This window comes from Rhipicephalus microplus, chromosome 4 (assembly GCF_043290135.1).
Source record: "Rhipicephalus microplus isolate Deutch F79 chromosome 4, USDA_Rmic, whole genome shotgun sequence".
Classification (NCBI taxonomy): Eukaryota; Metazoa; Arthropoda; class Arachnida; order Ixodida; family Ixodidae; genus Rhipicephalus; species Rhipicephalus microplus.
In genome coordinates this window covers 106,435,720-106,450,614 of record NC_134703.1, presented here as the reverse complement: position 1 = coordinate 106,450,614, position 14,895 = coordinate 106,435,720, and the positions used below count along the sequence as shown (strand labels likewise).

Genomic DNA, 14,895 nt, shown 5'->3' with positions numbered 1-14,895 from the left:
TCTTTCCTCACAATTAGCTTGGAGCGTGGAACATAATACAGGTGTGCGAGGCATACATTACTAGCCGTAACAGCATCCGTGCAGTCCCGTCGGTTTTTAATACATCTATTAACGCACGCCTGCATAGTCCACTATCTATACAAATGTTTCGTAAAAGGCATTAAGTCTGACGCGACAAACGCTACCTAAACGCGGGGGGTTCTGCAACAGAGACACACTGTGCTTGGGTCGCTCCGTATAATGAGCGCTACGATACATCGGTTTATGAGGCGCAGCCTTTCGCTACACCGCACGCAACTTCGCGGGCTTCCATGCAGACGGCGGAAATTAGATTAGCGCTGCGCGCGGAGCATCGACGCTTTCGTTCCGTTCAAACAGTGAAGCTTGCGAGCCTCGTTTATTCATCCGCTTTGCGTCTACACCGTGTAAATGCGTGCTCGTGGGCTTCGGGGCTACGCACCCACGCGATGCAGAAAAGAAATAAAAAAAAGGAAGGCACAAAGACGAATGGTTAGCTAGCGATAATCTTCAATGGTGGAGCACTCCGAAGACTGAGACAAGAAATAAAAGCCACTGAACACGTGCGTGAAGGCTCTAAAAGACATGGCGCTGGCTCGCGAAAGGTGATGTGCCTACAAAGTAGCGGCTTAAGGTGAAGTAGTAAAACCTTGTACTTGCAGCCGACTTGCTTCTTCGCGAGCGAGATTTCAGCCGCGCATCTGCCTGTATGTGCTGTTCCCATTTTTACACATGTCGGTTCTGCAGAAAGGCCTTTAGGGGACATGTAATGGCTGCCGGGCATGTTGTAAGGAGAGAGGTTCGACTAGGCGTGTTGGTTTTTTGCGCAACAGTGTAGCGCGAGAGTTGCTTGTGCGCCGTTTTCGCAGCGAGTGGAGGAGAACCTACATGGCGGCAACACACCCTTGAAACGGCAGGTTTCCGTGGACTACGTGCACTTGGCTTATGTTTGAATGCAAGCATGGTGGTAGTATAGTAGTAGTGGGCGAGGTTTCGTGTAAACAAGTGTCACTGAACTGTTGTTTCCTAGACAGCAAGAAATACCATGTTGTTGCCAATTTTTCCTCTGCGAAGGTCGTATTCTCCTGCTTAACTGCAATAATGTATAGTTGCAAATGAATGAATGAATGAATGAATGAATGAATGAATGAATGAATGAATGAATGAATGAATGTTAATAATAATTGTCATTTACTAGATTGCTCATCAGTCAATTATTGAATGAAAATAATATTTGAAGTGTGGAAGGTGATCCTAAAAATAACACTAAAGGTACTGCATGAACAGAAAGTCTCAAAAACTGGTACTTTCTTTCATTCCACTCGTTGCTACGTCTAAGCTTTGGCAGATTTGAAGAGCTGATTCACATTCTGCCGTTCCAGCTGCTACCACACCTACAAGCAAAACAAAGTACGCCACGTAGAATTTGACGTATGATGATTGTCATAGATAGCTGGTAACTTGCCACGCTCTTGAAGGATCCGTGCAACACTTGCTCAATTAGTCATTGAATAGATTCACTAAACAAGCTTATTGCCTCATGAATTGACTGCCGCAAAAATTTTTAAGATTCATCCAATACAACCGTAGTTACCAAGATTTGTCGCATGCTGCAATTGCATTATCCTTTTTTCTCGTCCCGACAAAACCGCAGGTCGCTAAGCAGGGAGGGATGGCACGGGGAAAAAATATACGTCACGCGCGCCTCGTGACCACGACTGCTTTTTTTTTTATTCGTATGTGCGGCTTTTCAATGCGATTTCGCGCGCACGCGAGGACAACTCACGGCTTCTCGTGGCGGCCCCAGTAACTACCAAACGTGCCACGCTCAAATCAGATACTCGGCCTGTGACACAGTAATTTTTTAGAATTCAAAGTAGTTTTATTTTATGTATTTAGTTTTACTGTATGTATTATAGTACGTGGAGTAGATTTTTAGCTGAATCTGAGGATTCATTCCCTAATCCAGTCTGCTCTCTTCTTGTCTCTTGAGGTTACACCTACAATTATTCTTTCCATTGCTCGCTGCGTCGTCCTCAATTTAAGCTGAACCCTCTTTGTAAGTCTCCAGGTTTCTGCTCCTTAGCTAAGTACCGGCAAGATGCAGCTGTTATATACCTTTCTCTTGAGGCATAGTGGCAATCTACCCGTCATGATTTGAGAGTGCTTGCCAAATGTGTTCCACCCCATTCTTATTCTTCTAGTTACTTCAATCTCGTGGTTCGACTCCGTGGTTATTACCTGCCCTAAGTAGACATATTCTTTTACAACTTAAAGTGCACTATTACCTACTTCGAAGCACTGCTCTCTTCCGAGGTTGTTGTAAATTACTTTCGTTTTCTGCAGAATAATTTTAAGACCCACCTTTCAGCTCTCCTTGTCTAACTCCGTAATCATGAGTTGCAGTTCGTCCCCTGAGTTACTCAGCAATTCAATGTCATCAGCGAAGCGCAGGTTACTAAAGTACTCTTCATTAACTCTAATCCCTAATTGTTCCCATTCTAGGCCTTTGAAAACCTCCTGTAAGCACGTGGTAAATAGCATTGGGGAGATTGTATCCCCCTGCTTTACACCCTTCTTGATTGGTATTCTGTTGCTTTCTTTATGAAACAATATGGTAGCAGTTAATCCCAGATTTCTTCCAGGATGTTTATATATAGTTCATCGACGCCCTCATTCCGCAGTGTCTGCATGACCGCTGATATTTCTACTGAATCGAATGCCTTCTCGTAATCCATGAAGGCTATGTATAGTGGTTGACTATATTCTGAGCGTTTCTCTATTACCTGATTGATAGTATGAATGTGATCGATTGTTGAGTAGCCTGTTCAAAATCCTGCTTGTTTCTTTGGTTGATTGAATTCTATTGTTTTCTTAACTCTGTTAGCAATTACCTTTGTAAATACCATGTATGCTATACGGAGAGCAAGCTGATCAGCCTGTAATTCTTCAAGCCCTTGTCATCTCCTTTCTTATGTATTAAGATGATGTTAGCATTCTTCCAAGACTCTGGTACTCTTCCCGTCAGGAGGCACCTCGTAAACACGGTGGCTAGTTTTTCTAACACGATCTGTCCTCCATCTTTCAGCTGATCTGATGTTACCTGGTCCTCACCAGCAGCTTTGCCTGTTTGCATGCTCTCCAAAGCTTTTCTGACTTCTTCTATCCTTACTGGTGGGGTGTCATCTGGGTCAGCGCAAGTTCTTATAGTAATAAGGTCGTGGTTGTCCCGGCTACTGTACAGGTCTCGGTAAAACTCCTCCGCTATTTTAACTATCCTATCCATATTGGTAGTTATTTCGCCTTCTTTGTCCCTTAGTGCATACATCCGGTTTCTGCCTATCCCAAGTTTCCTCTTCACTGCTTTGACGCTTCCTCCGTTTTTCAGAGCGTGTTCGATTCTCTCCATGTTATGCCTTCTTACATCAGATACCTTACGCTTATTAGTCAACTTCGAAAGCTCTGCCAGTTCTAGTTTGTCTGTTGTACTAGAGACTTTCATGCTTTGACACTTTTGAATGAGGTTCTTCCTCTCCATGGACAGCTTGCCAGTGTCCTGCTTAAGTACCGTACCTCCAACTTCCACTGCACACTCTGTAATGATACTCATCAGAATATCATTCATAGTATCTATGCTAAGGTTTGTTTCCTCAATAAGAGCCGAGTACCTGTTCTGAAGTGAGACTCTGAATTCCTCTACTTTCTCTCAGTGCTAGCCCATTGATGGACTTCTTGCGTATCAGTTTTTATCGTTCCTTCTTCAAGTCTAGGTGAATTCAAGACCGTACGTACCATTTTATGGTCACTGCATCCTACCTTGCCAAGCGCTTCCACATCCTGCACTATGCCTGGGTGTGCACTCATTGTAAATTCTATTTTGTTGTTATTTTCGACATTAGGGCTCCTCCATGTCCACTTACGGTTTCCTCTTTTTGGTAGAAGGTATACAAAATCCATAATAAATTATTACGTTCTGCGAACTCTACTAGTAGCTCTCCTCTGACATTTCTAGAACCGATGCCATAATATTCCACTGCCTGGTCTCCAGCAGTGGGAGATTATCCACTCCAGAGCAGAGTGGATTAGGGAACAAATGGTGGTTAAAGATATCATGGTTGAAATCAAGAAGAGGAAATGGGCATGGTCCTGGCATGTAGCGTGTAGACAGGATAACCGCTGGTTATTAAGGGTAACTAACTGGATTCCCAGAGAGAGAGAGAGAATAAACTTTATTGGGTTCCAGCATGCGGGATTCCCTCCGGCCGCGCAGGGCGTGGGGTTCACCCTATCTCACGTTACACTAGAAGTCCTAATGTCACGCGGGCCTAGACCTCAAGGCCTTCGTGCCCCGTCGCCGCTCGGGTTACTGAGGGTGTCCCCCTTTCGCCTTTGCAGCGCCAGTGCGACCTCGAGCTGCCGGACGGCCCTTCGCTGGTCTTCTGGGTCCGTAGACCCCACACGCTGTTCTACTTGCGGCGGTAACACCGGACCGTCCGCGCTGTCTGCGTCACATCCCCAGAGTATGTGAGCCAGGGTGGCTCTCGCGCTCGCGCACACACTGCACATTTCACTCACGTAGAGTTCGGGGCACACGTGTCGCGCTAGCGATGGGGTCAGCACAGTCTCGGTTTGGAGCTGGCGCAACCTCACCGCCTCCCACCGGGTAAGATCCCTGTGCGGAGGCGGGAAGCCACGCCGTTGCTCCCTGTACCACGCGAGGATGTCGCTCTGGATTCCCAGAGAAGGTAAGCGGGTTAGGGGGAAACAGAAGGTTAAGTGGGCAGATGATATTGAGAAGTTTGCGGGTATAAACTGGCAACACAGCTTCGAGTTGACTGGCGGAACATGAGAGAGGCCTTTGTCCTGCAGTAAACGTAGTCAGGCTGATTATTATTATTATTATTATTATTATTATTATTATTATTATTATTATTATTATTATTATTATTATTATTATTATTATTATTATTCCAAACCACGTGCTGTGCATCACATAATATATGGCTTGCGTGTTCTGTGGAGCGTCAACTACACATCGGCAGCGTTTTCAGACTATAAAAAGTATTGCAGGGCCCATTTAAACTCCATGACACGGGTTCTAGCGATTCGCCTTCATCTAAAACATTGAAATATCACCTGTGTGGTGGATATTGAAGCGGCGCCTTCTTGGCCAGCTTCCGAAAACCGTGACAACTATGCCACCGTGGCAGTAACTGAATTTCGCGACCAATACTAGCGCAGTCATTTTGAATGGAGATATGTTTCGATTACATCGTCTGGCATGAGACTTGATTAAGTGAACTCGTAGTTCATTAGACAAAGGTAAGCCTGCGGAAACGAATCAAATTTCTTGTATGTGTGTTTTCCCATTCTTTGAGATAATTAAACTAGCGTTAGAATATAGGGTCAGAAAGACCACTAATTGCTATGAGAAATACACGGCAATTTCGCTTACCTGGACTGGAAATTTCATTGAACATTGCAGTCGCCTAAATGTCGTTCGGTAATGAAAGGTCCTAGCCATGTGAAAAATAAATAAAGAAAGAAAAGGAAAGAAAGAAAGAAAGAAAAAGAAAAAAGAAAGAAAAAGAGAAAGAAAGAAAGAAAGAAAGAAAGAAAGAAAGAAAGAAAGAAAGAAAGAAAGAAAGAAAGAAAGAAAGAAAGAAAGAAAGAAAGAAAGAAAGAAAGAAGTTAACAGCTTTATTAACATATCTGCAGAATAAAAGCCTTTATTTATATTATATGCAACTACGAAAGGTACTGCGACCACAATGCGAAACCACCATTTAACCACTTCAGGCAGTCATGAATTTCCTATGTAAGGTATCACACGTCATGAAAAGATGCCTAAAACAAAAAATCGTATTCCTCACATTTGAAGGTCCCAAGGTAGACTCCCCCCTCGTCTGTCCGCATTTTCTTAACCCGGCTTTTAACAACGATATGGTTAAGGCTAGCCGTAATTTGTACGGCCCATTAAAAAAAAAGAAGGTAAGTGTAATGGCCAATAAAAAAAATCACCACTATAGACGGGTGTGTACCGAAGAAATTGGCTAAATCCCACTATTCTGCAGTGGTCCACTAAAAATCACGAAGAAGAGTATCGTCATAAAACGAGTTTGCGCAACTGTGGCCTATCAGAAAACCATCATCATAAAAAAAAGTGTGCATGTGCCATAGAAAATGGGTATATTACGCTATTCCCCACTGCTTCACATAAAATTAATAAGGCGACGGTTAGCCCGGCAAATTTAAAAGGTCATTAAAGCATTATTTGTTAAATTTATGAAGTTGTTTCATTTAGGTGTACCAGATTTATTGCTATATATTGCACTAATGATGTGTGTTTTTGTTCCTAGTCCTTTTGTTTCTTTATTATAGTTTAGGCATTCCTTGTTTGTTCAGTTGTTAGTGTTGTGGTGCTTTTAAATTTACTCGTTATATGTTGTGCTTTTGTTATTGGTTACTTATAAGCCTTTTTGCTTTTCATACTCGGTTTTTCAGTTCTGGCTGCTGCTTTACTTTGTTTTGTTTTTTTCAACCGTGTCTTCATAACCAAGGGTCCCGTTGCAGTCGCGTACTCTGGAACCCTCGTCTGCATATTTTATATTTTGTATTCACTCCTTTTATCTTAATAAAACTCATTTGATTGATTGGTGTATTGTAATGGCTGTGAATCAAAGGTGGCGAGCCGAAGACTCAGAGTTCCCTCAAAGGCAGAATACTAAGCTTTCGGCAAAGGAAATGGTGGCTGCAAGAAGACCTCTAAGTGATGGAAGGCGTATACGCCAACGACCACGTCCCCGTAGATCTATGAGAGCTGCGAACGCTTGGTTTAAGCGTCAGTTTCTCTCTATGGAGTTTGGACATCTGTGTAGTGCACGTGACTGTCTGCGATACAACTCGAACCTTTTCTTGCGCTGAAAATCAACGTAAAAACAACTAAGTGTCGCCTATTAGAGCGTAGCAACGACCAAAAAGCGACGTAGAAACAATCTGCCCCGCACAGCTAAGACCACAGAAGAAGCTATACAAGCAACCAGACGAGTCTTCAGAAACGATTCGTTTCGTTGTTTCAATCCTTGCGCGGCTCAGTGCATGTACGACTTCTTTTTTTTTCTTTTTGGTTAAATAAAAGTGTTCTATCTGATTGATTTGCAATTAGACAGTAAGCAAAGCATCGATGTCGCTGAATTACATACTGGTAATACAGCGACATTAACTCGTGTAAAAACGATATTACAATTGGCTATCGCAACACATGAATGCATCAGTCCATCTTTTTAAAGCACATTTGTTAACCTCAAACAGACAACGCGCTAGACTCAACAAAAAGATGTAAACAAGGAAAATTCGGGAGAACCCACGTACCTAGGAATCAACGTCATGCGAAGCATGTGGAGGGAAGGTGAGCGTGTCACAATTTTGCTTTTGTTGTTGAGCAACATGTCATGAAACCACGCTAAATATATGTAGAAATGTTGCGCTCACAGATGTGTGTTGAAGAGTTGCAGATGTTTATATAGCCAGTTGTTTGCACTTGCGCAACGATACCAACTGGAACATGCATATTAGCAACACCAGAAGCTGATGTGAAGTCCTGATGCTCGCGAAGATGCTGGCCCTGGACACTGCTACATAAATCAACTTCAGCGCATGCCACCTGACCACAATTGACGTTAACCTAACGTTACGGCTTTATCAAAGGAGTACATATGTAATGTTTATAAAATTCGATAGGCAGCATGAAAACCACTATTGAAGTTTTACAAAGATTAGGGTCTATTTGAAAAGTAATCACCTGCCGTAGCTCTGCGGTAAAATGCTCCATTGCCACGCAAAATGCTTGAGTTCGATTCCAGCTGGCACCCTGACATTTATTCTTTGACTGATTGATGATTGATATGCGGGGTTTAACGTCCAAAAACGACGATATGATTATGAGAGACGCCGTAGTGGAGGGCTCCGGAAATTTAGACCACCTGTGGTTCTTTAACGTGCACGCAAATCTAAGCACATGGGCCTACAACATTTCCGCCTCCATCGGAAATGCAGCCGCCGCAACCTGTATTTTATCCCGTGACCTGCGGCGGCATTTATTTTTTGCATTTGTGGGGTTGATGCTAGCGATGTCGGGTATTTCTTCACGCTCGCCTTTTAAACTTGCGATATGTATTCTCGGCGTTTCTCTATAGATAATAAGTGTCATCTACCTGTGGCACATATGCGCATATCAGTGGCATATACCCACCCGTGGGTATGTGCCAATGTCTGGCGGGAAGTGTTTGATGACGTACGCAACGAGATTGGAACATTATTCATGTCTTGACCACCGCGTTATATTCGTCAAACGATCCCAACCTCCCGTGCTAATTTTGGTTCACGCCAAGTTAAGGGGGTGATAACGAGAGCACCCAAACCTAAGCGTCTAGATAGATATATAGGCTCAAGGTTGCCTACGTTCACTGAAAAAAATGCTTCACATTAAAAAAAAATTGGCGCGAGATTCCCTAAGTTACACTTTCTCGGTGTGTGGAATGTACGTTCACGCGGCGAGATAGTCATACTAGCAAATTATTGTTTCGTTGCCAAAGAAGGTGACCTACGTTAGTTGAGATTCAGTAATAGACATAATAAAGCAAACTGGTTATACGCGAGTAAACACGGTTGGCTGAGCCAAGAGTTGTAAACCTTTAAAAATAGGCTACATTTTGTGTTCATTACAGTTGTATATAGTATGCTTAGTATGTTTTATTATTCGTCACTAGAGGGCATATATACATTTTACGTTGCAAGTTGTTGTTTTTTTCCTGCTTATCGCTAAAAACTGCTTCTGGAATCCTCGTCTACTCCACAGAGGATGCCTCGCATCAAAACTCGCAAGCCGACCCCAAGCTACGATGACCGACCAATACGCATCCGCGCTAAAATGCTTGTGTACCTTCAATGAGGAAATAAAATACATTATGCGCAGCCTGATTGACTGCCCTATCCACTTCTTCCGACCATAAAGAAGAAGGCTTCGCCTCTACACACACAGGAACTCGGAGGAGCATCAGAACTGAGTGAATCGGGTTTCAACGTATTGACAAGTCGCTGCGCTCGGGTAAGTTGCGCCATCTGTAGAGCAAAAAGAGACCTAGTGCTAGCCTCCGAGACTTTTAAAGCGAAAACTCCGCGCCTACGTTTCAGCTCTCATTTTCATCTGTTGTAGTGTTATTGCGCACCAATAAGCCCAGCAATGAACTCTCTTATCGTTACCGGTAGCCTTGAAAAGGTAAACATTGTCTACGTCTGCAATGAGCCCAGTGTTCTTACAAATGGCAAAAAAATTCCGAGTGGATCGCATGTGTATATAGACTAGAGGAATCGAATAGAAAGTATATAAGTTGTACCAGAGCCTGGCTCTACGTTCGCGATAAATTAGAAGACATATTTGGGAAGTAAATCCTTACTACCTCCTTTCAGTTCTTGTTCTTCGCGCCCTAAATGCACTGAATTTAGTGCGGAAATCAGGAAGAGCAATACAACGTGAAGGCACTGGTCGTAGCGCCTTGTAAACAATTACCCCCCTCCCCTCTTTTTTAAACTAACGAATAAATCTGCAGCAAACACTTACACATAAATCTTTAGAAACTTGACTTTAGAGAATTTCGTGCGTGATTTGCCGACTTTTTATTTGCTTTTGTCTGTATGCAGTTAAAGTTTAAGCACAGATACCAATTATCAAAAAAAAAACGCAACTTGCCTTTAGGCATCCACTAAAGAGTCTGCCAGAAATAAGGCAGTACAACTGATTATTTTTTATTTTCCCCTGCCAGTGTTTGTATCCGTTCAAAACATGGCATGACATGATATTTGGGGTTTAGCGTCCCAAAACCATGATATGATTATGAGAGACGCCATAGTGGTGTGCTCGGGATATTTTGACCACCTGTGGTTCTTTAACGTGCACCGAAATCTGAGGACACGGGTCTACAGCGTTTTCGCCTCCATCGAAAATGCAGCCACTGCAGCCGGGATTCAATCCCGCAACCTGCAAGTTAGCAGCCGAGTACCTTATTCACTATACCACCACGGCGGGCGTTCAATAAATGGCAAATGTTGTTATTGGTCAGCAGTTACGGGACCACCACCTATGGTAGCGACAGCAAGACGACTGTTGCAACGTTGGCCAATCACCTGAGGTGCTACCGAAAGTGGGGTGGTATTATCTTAAACATAGGAGTTATTATCTTAAACATAGGAGCGGCAAATGTTGTTATTGGTCAGCAGTTACGGGACCACCACCTATGGTAGCGACAGCAAGACGACTGTTGCAACGTTGGCCAATCACCTGAGGTGCTACCGAAAGTGGGGTGGTATTATCTTAAACATAGGAGCTGTTCATCATCGACCTGCCATCTGTAACAGTATGTTGACGGCAACATTAAGCTGGCATTTCCCTTGAAGAACCATGAAAGAGTTGTTCAAGAGAAACTGGGAAAGGTATACGAGGAATGATGTCCAGGTACTTTAAGTAAGATGATGAATATGCAGATGCACTCGCAGTGGCCTCACATAATTATCCCCTAATTTCTATATTACCGACGCTAGCATTTATCGCCGTGGCAGGCTTTGAAAAATTTGTCATGTCAGATCAGTTTGAAAATTCTCGATTGGCAACATCGGATTTTTCCCATTTTAAGTATCCTTAGAAAAATCGATGGTGCTCCCCTTGAACGGCGGAGATATCAATTACGAGACTAAGATGCCGAGTTCCCACCCCCCTGAACTTTTATCTACACAGGTCTGGTCTGGCACAGTCTCCCCTATGCCTCCACGGCAACGAGATTGAATCCCTTCACCATTGCCTCTTAACATGCAGGTTATACACAAACCAACGGAGGAGACTGTTAGAAGAACCTCTCCGTAGGTTGGCTCTAAATTTATCTCTTCCGGTGGTCCTCTCCTTTGGAGCAACTGAAAAGGGATTTAGCCACAAGAATGTTTGCGAGGCCGTATGCGACTTTCTAAAGACAACAAAATGATTAGAATGTTAAGCTGAGGCATAAATTCACTTTATTTCAAATTATATTAGCCTGTTCGTTCTTTTTATTACCTCTATTTTATTTCTAATCTATCGTTTTCCAATTGGTTCTTTGTTTAAACATCGTTATCTAAATAATCAGCGTGGTAAAACAACTCCACCTCACAAATGAGGCACCGTCCGTTTCATGGCCGATCCCCCGTGGTGGGTTGCGCCAGGACTCTGAGGAACAACCAACCAACCAACCAACCAACCAACATAAAGAACGTTTTATTTGAAAAAGAAAGGAAGAAAGAAAGAAAGAAAGAAAAAAAGAAAGAAAAAAAATAAAGAAAAAGAAAGAAAGAAAGAAAGAAAGAAAGAAAGAAAGAAAGAAAGAAAGAAAGAAAGAAAGAAAGAAAGAAAGAAAGAAAGAAAGAAAGAAAGAAAGAAAGAAAGAAAGAAAGAAAGTTACGAAGATATCGACAAAATTGGGAGAATCAACAAATTTTTTTTCGGCAAAGGACCCACCTATTGCATTGGATTACGACCTTCGTAAATAAACGTCGGAATTCGGGACAAGATGACGTCTACTCTCACGAGCAGTGTCAGCGAAAAATACCATTTTGTAATAAAAAACTCAGGCTAGGTCTGCCGATGGCCTAGCAAGTCACTCCTGCACGTCAAATAAACTTATCGACACTAGATTCCCAATAATATTCTTTCATACAAAAATCAACTTGCAGCACAGAAACCCATTGGATGGTACGAATTTACACGCTCTGCTTTCTTTTTTTTGTTGTTGCTGTTGTTGCAGGTGTGGTACAAGCTGCTGTGTTGCTCGGTCGCGGACAAGCCGGAGACGTAATTCAAGGCAACAGCGCAGCTGCGCACATCATGATGGACACTTTATCCAACGATCCTGAAGACGGTTCTTTGCAGAAAAAGAAAGCCAAGGTGAGTTTGAACGAACCACATTTGTTGCAGTAGCTGTGTAGCTGTCAGATGATGCCGTCCCCGCACAGCCAATACAACAATCTTATTTTCAAGAACATGCAAACGATCGAGTTTTGATGATCAGGAATGTCCGACGGCTGCCGTCCCCACACAGCCTCAATTCGATTATCACAGTCGTTCAAAGAGTATGGTTTGATATCACTTTGTTGAAATGAGAACACGATGGCATAGTTGATACGGCAGTCGGCTGTTGACCCATAAAAACATAGGTTTGGTCGTGGCCGTGGCGGTCGCCATTCGGCGGAGGCCATGCGTACCGTGCATTGTCAGTGTTCATTAAAGAGCAACAGATACATACATGCAAATAACTTTATTCGAGTCCTTGGAACAAGACCAGAAGAGGCCAAGAGACCTCCCCAGTCGAGTCGGTCACTCCACCCATTTCGGGACTGGGAGATGATGGCTCTCGGTGATGACACAAGCCCTCTGGACGGCCTGGCCTATGGAGGTCGAAATTTCCGGAGCCCTCCTCAACGGCGCACGATGCCTGATAAGTCCTAACCACATCGTGGTTCTGGCATGTAAAACCTCAGAAATTGTTATGTGCGGGACACAGGCAACCTGACAGGGCTTGTCAAGGAAGACAGTTCACTCGCGCGGAGGGGAACGATTCCCGTTGTAGTCTGCTTTTTCTTATTTAGTGCAACTCACGCCACACATGTCTTGCATTGTAGCTCACTAACCCGGCACCAACTTTTTCAATCACCGCCACTGTTGTGGCTGCTCTAAATAATCACCATCAGCATGCATGTCGTTTATTTGTTCATTTTTTTCATGATCAGCGTTTCCAAATGGCTTCGCCTAACTTAGTGCTGTGGCCTAATATTAGCCTAGTTTCAGTTACGCCAAACTAGTGTCAAACTTCAGACAAACAAATGTACAAGATATACAATGATATAATTTATTGGGCTGGGCACTTTACGAAGTGTCATCGTGTTGCGTAGTAGAAGAGTTCAATATTATAGAGCGTAATTTTCCCAGTTTTCTCTGAGAAGCGAAACGGAGCGAGGAGAAAGTAATTCAAAGCACAGTATTGTGAGAGCAGCCCAGAATATTTATCGTTGCTATGACCAAATTTTTGAATTTTGGTTGCCCAAGGTTGATTTCACGGCGGTAAACAGCATGTCTATAATAATAGGTTCACCCGCCAGACGGGCTCATAAGGATTGCGGCGTACCAGTAGACCCTAGAGTATACGACATCGAATACATGTACCGTGTGGCCTGTTCTGAACGGATGTAAGGGTAAAAAAATGATATCGAGAAAAGTCATTCTTGTTCACTGATATCCAAACAACAAAGTCCGACCATGTGCTTTATTATGTAATATCTGCATACTCTCGCGCCATCAACATGCGTTTAATGGAGATCTCGATTTCCGTTATCAGTTTGCTAGTCCACTTTAATCTCGGTCGTTTCGTGCGTGCTGGAGGATGAGTGTAATACAGAAACGTACTTGTATTTCTTTCTTCTACGCAATAATCTGTTTTATAAAAAGATAAACGTTTTGCAGACACGGCTACAAAACTTAAAGCCGCATCTGCTGCTCGACAACAGCATGATCCTTCATAATCTCCTGTTTTGCCCAAAAGAAACTGATTATTATACATTAGACTCGTGTCAGTCCATGTACTGACGAACTGACTAGTTTGAGCGCTCTCCATTCAGTTACTTGATATGCTCTTAACACCCCCACCCCCCTTTTTGACATTGTGACTTGCTCTCAGTATATATCCGAAATCTTTTTAACGCTTTTTCCCCGGGTGTATTCGTTGGTACTTTTCATATAGTAGAGGTTTGAATGGATAATCAATCAATGAGTATAATTAGCTCATTATCAAAATCTGGGTACGTAAGGGAACTGATAGCCAGCTAAGACATTGAAAATACCGAATAGACAAGGTTATAAGTCGCTGTGACAAAATGAAATCAACCAGGCATACAACGTTCGCACTCATTGCTGTTCCTCTTCTTTTTTTTTGTTTATTTATTTTCAACAAGCATAGTGATACATCACGCCGCGCTCGTTACAGCTTGCGTCAGCGCCTGCATTTGCGATTGAAACGTGACCTTTCGCCCGCAAGCCAGTTTTCAAGCATGCCCTCCCTCCCCAATCGGATGGCGCACACTGTCGCCGTCCACCCACACTCTTGTCATCCAATGGTCATGCCCACGCACACCTCATTACCATTCACCCCCCAATGTCCGAGCCCCGCTTGCGAACGTGACTACCGGTGCATCGCACGACGTCCCGTCAAAGAACTGGGGAGAGCTCGCGAGGAGCCACCACTTGGGCAGCACCACCACGGACCTCGCACACGCACTCGACTCCATTCTGGGCCGTGACGCGAGCGCTGCGTGCATCGGCGACTTCGCGCACCACTTGGTCGCCCGGAGTTGCGTTACGCTGGATGCTGGCGCGAGCAGCGCGCGCGAGGACTTGACCCAATTTGAAGCGAAAGCAGCGCCTGCCGTCGCGGCAACGGCCTCCCGAGGTCATCCGTGCTTTGGCCCGATGCGACGACAGCGCAGCGCTCTCCCCAGACCCCCTCCTCTTTGTGTTGTTCACCGTGGTAAGCAAGGGGGCGCCGCTGCGGTGCAGTGACTCGAAGGTGATGCCTCGTCATGCGAGGCTGCGTTGCGTCCGCAGACCAGAAGGAGACCCGTGGAGAGTATACTGTAGCAGTGGTGGTTCAGCTAACAGGGTATCCACCCGTGATGCGAGAGATACGGCTCAGAATAATAGAAAGCTTAGCTATTTGGTGCGTATTCGTGTTATAAACACGCGCACATAAATATATTTCTGCCGACCAGGACCAACACCGTGCAGCAAGTCCTTGGGGCGTTTGAAAA

The 14,895-nt window shown here is 44.0% G+C and overlaps 2 protein-coding genes across 4 annotated transcripts in view; one reads left to right on the top strand and one right to left on the bottom strand.

Moving 5' to 3' along the window:
- LOC142814398 (uncharacterized) overlaps window positions 1–14,895 on the bottom strand; it is a 181,254-nt gene that overhangs the window by 121,887 nt on the left and 44,472 nt on the right. The window lies entirely within an intron of this gene.
- The window catches only part of LOC142814565 (uncharacterized), a 416,641-nt gene that overhangs the window by 362,304 nt on the left and 39,442 nt on the right, over window positions 1–14,895 (top strand). For 2 of the 3 annotated variants that reach the window (XM_075893452.1, XM_075893453.1), the window contains one exon: window positions 11,844–11,983. In XM_075893452.1, the coding sequence (XP_075749567.1) occupies window positions 11,924–11,983 (60 nt within the window). In that variant the 5' untranslated portion in view covers window positions 11,844–11,923. Of the gene's footprint in view, window positions 1–11,585; window positions 11,984–14,895 lie in introns of those variants that run through there. The other variant, XM_075893451.1, reaches the window with a different exon arrangement.